Source organism: Coptis chinensis, chromosome 2, assembly GCF_015680905.1.
Source record: "Coptis chinensis isolate HL-2020 chromosome 2, ASM1568090v1, whole genome shotgun sequence".
Classification (NCBI taxonomy): Eukaryota; Viridiplantae; Streptophyta; class Magnoliopsida; order Ranunculales; family Ranunculaceae; genus Coptis; species Coptis chinensis.
In genome coordinates, this window is record NC_141457.1 from 82,166,051 (window position 1) to 82,172,504 (window position 6,454).

General features: G+C 36.8%; 1 protein-coding gene across 1 annotated transcript; it reads right to left on the reverse strand.

The window, feature by feature from the left end:
* Positions 1-4,389: 4,389 nt before the first annotated feature.
* Positions 4,390-5,331, reverse strand: LOC147518275 (uncharacterized). Its single transcript, XM_086593875.1, has 3 exons — positions 5,091-5,331; positions 4,774-4,826; positions 4,390-4,686 (listed from the first exon to the last, which is right to left on the reverse strand). The coding sequence occupies exons 1-3, from the start codon at positions 5,155-5,157 to the stop codon at positions 4,474-4,476; spliced, it is 333 nt and encodes a 110-aa protein (XP_086450001.1). The 5' UTR covers positions 5,158-5,331; the 3' UTR covers positions 4,390-4,473.
* Positions 5,332-6,454: the final 1,123 nt, after the last annotated feature.

Here is a 6,454-nt window from a genome sequence, read left to right on the forward strand (position 1 = left end):
AAGCACCATGAGGGGGAAAATATGTCTTAAGGACATAGTGTATCTACACTAGGCTCGGATTTAACTAAGAAGTACACTTACAAGACAAAAGGTTTGTATAGTTTAGTAATTGGTAAAGAGTAAGTATAATTAAGTTGTATATTCCTAACAGTTGCTTCAACCCACTTGATCTCTTGTTGCTAAGTAGCATCTCTCATTCTATGAAAACCCATTTTCTGCAGTAGCACGCTCCATACAGCTTGTGGAATCGAGCAAGAGTGGAATAGATGCTCCTCTGTCTCGACTACTCTCCAGCAGAAGACGCATACATCAGAAGAAATCACTTTTTGTTCTTTTAGTTACTTCAATGTTTTCAAGCCTCCTCTTACCGCCATCTAGCTTATAAATGAGTGTCTGGGTATTTTATTCGAGAACCACACTAGCTTGTGCCACTAAAAATCTTGCCTTATGCCCCTTAGGCTCTCATAAGTTTCCTTCATGCTGTATCCTCCATCTATTGTTGCAGTCCACACTATGTTGTCCTCATTACCCATTATCTCCACTTCATCTTCTATTGCATCAACAACATCACCTAAATGATTCTTAACATTCTGCAGAAACTCCCATTTGCTTTCTATTATGAAGTATGAGACTTAAGCTTGTAGGTTGCACCTAGAGTTATATAAAAAAATGTTGTGGAAACTTATCTCTCGGAATACCATAAGGATGCCACGGTTCATTCTAGAAACTTGTGCCTCTACCATTGCCAATTTGATGAAGGACTATAGTTGCACCTTCCACTACACCATAACACTGAAATTGCAACATTTAGGAAAATTAATTACTAACACATCTTCATCCGTTACAATTGTTGTCAGTTATAAATGTTACTAACCGTTACATATTCTATAGGCAAAATACCTGATTTATTTTGTCACATTTGATCAATATTATGTGACGGATGGAGAAGTGTTACCTATTGAAAAAACAAAATAAAAGAACAAAATGAAAACAAATGAAAGTGGGTTAAGACTTTGGGGGGAATGTCTTCTTTCTCGCGTTCATCTCTCACCCCTTTCAATAACAAAAATAAAAATGAAGAGATAAGCACAGAGAAAACCGCAGCTGTCGTTGCTGCCACCGCTTCCAGTATTTCCAACTGGGGTAAGTCGCCCTTTTCTCCTTCATTTTCTTCATCTTATCTTCTTCTTCCTTTGTAACAATAAGGGTGTTACATACACAATCAATTGCTCCATCTACTGAAGGAAGCTTCTTCTTTGGCCTGCAATTAAAAGAGGATTTACTAAATAAAACATTACCTGGTAGACGTGAGTTGATGTTATACACAAATAGATTCTGGGAGTCTTCTTGATTGCATGGTAAGTACATGGAGTCTGCAAAAAAGTTACTTGGTGTCTGCGTGATTGCATAATGGCCCCTATGACCAAGACTTTTACGCAGTCAAAATGCTCCCATAATTTGGTTGAGGCTTTTAGTGTGAGAGCAACCTCAGTTGTCCCTTGAAGCATAGGAGTATGTTAATTTAGTTCCCGAGTTAAATAAAATAGTGTTTGCAATTCAAGTGTTTGGTAAGTTATTGCATGTAGTTAGTTATTGCATGTAGTTGTGTTCCTTTGATAGTTATCTATCTTTTTCTTCCAACGAACACTAAATCTCTTGCTAGTTTCTTGAAGGTGAGAATTGTTCGTAGCCTCAGAGGTCGAGTTTTACGTTCTTCTCCCTTACAAAGCAATTTTGTTATGCATATTTTATTTCCACAGTTTTGTGACTTCTAATTACTAATTTACTAATGAGGCAGTAAGCTTTGTCAGACTAGGATTTATAAAGTTCAAAAGCATGGCTGGCAATCAAATGCAACCAATCCGTGATATGATGTGGAGATGGAAATTTTCTGCATGCTAAGATTGCACGTACTTTTTCGAGCCATAATGGTTTTCTTACTTTATTATGCTGATACACAAACCATGGGTCTATTGCAGGTTTTCGAAAGATACCAAGTTCATAGTATTTGTGGTAACTCATGCACCCAAACAGATTATAAGTAAGAAAAATCCCACATTATGCTCTCTTTAATTGGAACATGTAAAGAGAAACAAATGCAAGACAAGAAATGTTTGGTCATGGAGATGAACTTGCAGGGTATGATGTTGTTGTTATTGGGTCGGGATATGGTGGTTCTGTTGCTGCCCGTTGAATGTCGATGGCAGGGATTAAGGTCTGTTTGATGGAGAAAGGTCGCAAATGAGAAGCTCGGGACCTCCCAACCAATAGTATAAAGATGTTGTCTGTAGTAAAGATAGATAGCCATAAATGGGGATTCAGTTTTGGCCCTAAAGATGCTTTAGTTCAGGTTAGTTTCAACTTCTTTTTCATAGAGTTGAATTTCTTAAATTATTATAGCAACAACTGGTGGTCCATATATTTTCTAATTCTGGGAGAATCCTGCGACTCCTTTTGGTTGTTGAATATCTGAAGGAGATATATTTGTTAAAAGGAGGTTACAACATACACTCTCTTATGAATGAGGGAGTAATAGAGTTTGTGGGGAATGAAGAAGAAAAGGACTGTCAAACTGCATGGGGAATCAAGTATCTTTTCTCATAAGAAAATGTCTACTTACGTTGTGAGTTGGATCCATCTTTTCTGTTGGGCCTAAGCTATGGTATCATACCATTTACCAACCATGACAATGCTAGGAGGGCTCTCTACCAAGAGAAGCACTCCCAGCAAGCAATTGGCCGATTTCTTCACCACAAACCCAAAAATTAGAGTTGATATTTTGTCTCATTAGCTGTACTATCCCCAAACCCCTCTTTCCCGAACAGTGATTTCTGATTGTCTTGGAAAACATGAGTATCCCCTAGGGAAAAATGTTCATCCAATGTGTGAAATCTACAATGGACAGAATGCCATTGTTGCTGTAAACATTCACCAGGGGTACAATCAAGAAGATTCCTTAGTCATGAATAGAGCTTCGTAAGAGCATGGCATGTTCCGAATAGAGCACATCCATTGTTACAAGGTTGAGGTTAAGAACAAAGAGATACTTGAAACTAAACGGATGAAGTCAAAGGATAAGATAGACTTTGGAAAAATGCCTAGCAAAATTGGACGTGTTGACAGCCTTGACAAAGATCCCCTTTATTGGTGGAAACTTGCAGGGTGGTGTTATAGTCATTGAAAAATGTGCAGACTCTGGGGCAGATCACAACATCAAACTGAATCACACTGAAAGAGGGAAAGTGCAAAAAGTTAACTTGTTAGTAAATGATGAAGGGACAAATTTCGCAGCTTTTTCTCTCCAATAGGTATATCCCTTATTTCCTCCTCTGTTTCTCAGACATGATTGCTCGATTGTGATAATTTTCAAATCAGTTTCTAATACTATTGATGGATGTCAAAATGTTTGTTGTCTGTATTCGTAGCAAAGTTTCCATGTGAGATACACGTGTTTAAAAAATATATGTTTATATCTAAATCATATTTACTCAGATACGCGTGTTGGTGTCTGACACAGTGAGCTATATGAAGTATAGGACATGGGGACTCAAGTAATTAAAAAGAATATTATTGTCAAAATGTTTGTTGTCTGTATTCTTTTTAGCGAAGTATCCATGTGAGATACACATGTTTAAAAATATATATGTTTATATCTAAATCACAATGACTCATATACGCATGTTGGTGTCTGACAAGGATACGGAATGTCCGACACAAAGAGCTATATGAAGTATAGGACATGGGGACACAAGTAATTAAAAAGAATATTATTGTTATTACACAAGTGACAACTGATTCTTGGGGGTTAAGACCTTACAAAGGATCTGGAACTTTTAGTTTGAACTTTTAGTCGATTTTTGTTTCACATCTAGATCTTTGCGTGCTGCTTTTAGGTCTGTAACCTTATATTCATCCTCCCAATTTTCTTTTTATAAAGTTCTATCTGCACTATGCTAGTTGTGAAGATTCTACCTTCATTGAAATTTGATGCTTATAAATATTTTGTCAAGCTTTGAATGTGATTGTTTTGGATTTGACATTCCTGTTAAATAATGTTATTTGATATAACATCTTTCATAAATGGAAGGAACGTAGTCTGATGTTTTTTCAATGGTTTTGCTTCACATGCCCTCAAAAAGCATTTCTCTGAGCTCACTTACATGCATTAACAGAATTAACTATAAATGACTGGGTCCTTTCCTTGTGAGCATAGCGGTCTTTGATATATATATATATATATATATATATATATATATATATATATATATATATATATATATATATATATATATATATATATTTCTGTTTATTAATAGATTTGTTGTGAGATGCATCTTGGTATTTTTTAACCAAGCAATTGGCATAATTGCTTGCATTGATGTTACAACCATACAGGTTTACAAAATACAAAATTATACAAGCAGAGGGTGACTTGTGAATAGTTTACAAGTTCAAAACATCCTTCAATGTCTATTAGCTCAAACCTTCAGGCTCTGAACTCATATCTTCACAGACCTTTTCAAGTCTGTCAAGGAATCCCTTTCTAGAAGTGTCTCGAAAGACCGAGGCATCCAATCGCAACACATTTGATGACAATGATGCAGCCTCAAATTCTCTCCATAACTCTTTCTTCAAAGTGTTTTCTCCAGGCTGATTACCTATATTTGTTCTACTTTCAGGTTCCTTCTAGATAGGAGTGCTATCAACAAATGCTATACTTGTACTTCCAGGTTCTTGAACAAAAGTTTGCTTAGTTAACTGATCCCCTCAAACATCCTTGTACATTGCAGCTGCAAGAGTTGTTGTTTGCTTGTCAAAAGTGCAACCTTCGATGGATAATTTCTCATCAGTAGCCAAACTTTTCATAAGATTTCCATCTGGTGGCTCCATTAGAACACGAGATTTGAGAGGCGACATATAGCAATCTGGTGGATCGATTTGTTTCCTACCCATTCTTGCCTGCTGAGGCCCAAAAAGCTCAGGATACTTTAATGAAAGCCTCTAAGAGAAATAGCTACTCAAAGGTGAACTAGTAATTTGGCTTCCAACATGATATGGAGTTGACTTGGGAATGTATCTGTCTTGCTAACAGGACTCTGAGATTGGTTCTAGCAAAACGCAAGACTTTGGAGGTGACAATTTTAGGCGTGGGGTCATAAGAAACGCAGTGTGATTCGTGTGTATAAACTTGGCTGGGGATACAAAACCATGATCTAAACTACTCTTTGACTCAGTAACAAATGATTTGCTATAGTTGTTTCGTATTGATTTCGTTTCCTTTCCTTTGAGCAAATCCTAATCAACATGATGACAGAAATTCAATGAGGGGATCTCGAGCAGGTTAGTACTAAAAGGGGCTTCTGTTGCCAAAATTGGGTATTTAAAGTTGCCAAAGTTCCCTCCCCTTGATTAAGTTTTTCTGTACCCATTTCACCCACAAGTTGTCAGCCTTTGTGATGATCTTCCACAGGTGCTTCATAGTTGCTACGTGGTTAATCTTCTCTAGACTTCTAATCCCAAGTCTTCCTTATGAGTATGGGTAGCAAGTCTTCCCACCCTATCAATGCATGAGACTACTTGCAATCCGGCCCAGTCCATAAGAAGTTCTTGAAGATTTTGTTAATATCATCCACTGTTCTTTGTGGTAGGGTGAAAGCAGCAACTCAATATATACTAAGGTTGTTCAGAACTGCCTTTATCAGCTGTAGTCTGAGAGTAGCTTCCCTGTCCAACTTTGTATCCTCCCTGTAATCTTAGATATTAATGGGCAACAATCTGATGACTTTAACCTTGTTGTAATTAATGGAAGTCCTAGATACTTCACTGACAATTCTCCTCTGGGAAGAGCAGGGCTTGCTCTATAGCTGCCCACTTTATACTAGCTGCCCATCCAACCCATGTTTGCCACATCAGCAAATAACAAATTTAATTACTTTTTTGAATAATTTCTAAAATTCAATAATAGTGTCTATTTGATAAGTTTTAATATTAAATAATATTATAGAATGTTTTTTTTTTGCTAGGTAAATTTAAAATATATTAAAAAGTAAAAAAAAAAGTTACAAAAGGGGTTTAGAGAGGCAACATACTGCACTCTCTAAGGTCTTGCCAATTCAAGCTAAGTAACTACCACTGCCATTTATAAAAATGGTGTAGTTTACATATACTAAAATCTATAAAAGCTTTGGTAAGGGCCTTCCCATTTGCGTAACCCAATTGGGCTTTTCTTCACAGACAATTACTTCATCATCAATCATAGTTGTACCCCTCTTAGCCAGGCTATCTGCTGTGGAATTTGCTTCTCTAAAAGTAATTGTAATCTTGATATGTTGGACAAGTAAGAGGCATGCAGTTGTGCCACCTTGCTTGCATTCTCTAAGGTACATTATCAATTTTGAATGCGACAGCAACTACCTCAGAATCCATCTCTATCCAAATATGGAACCAACCTCTA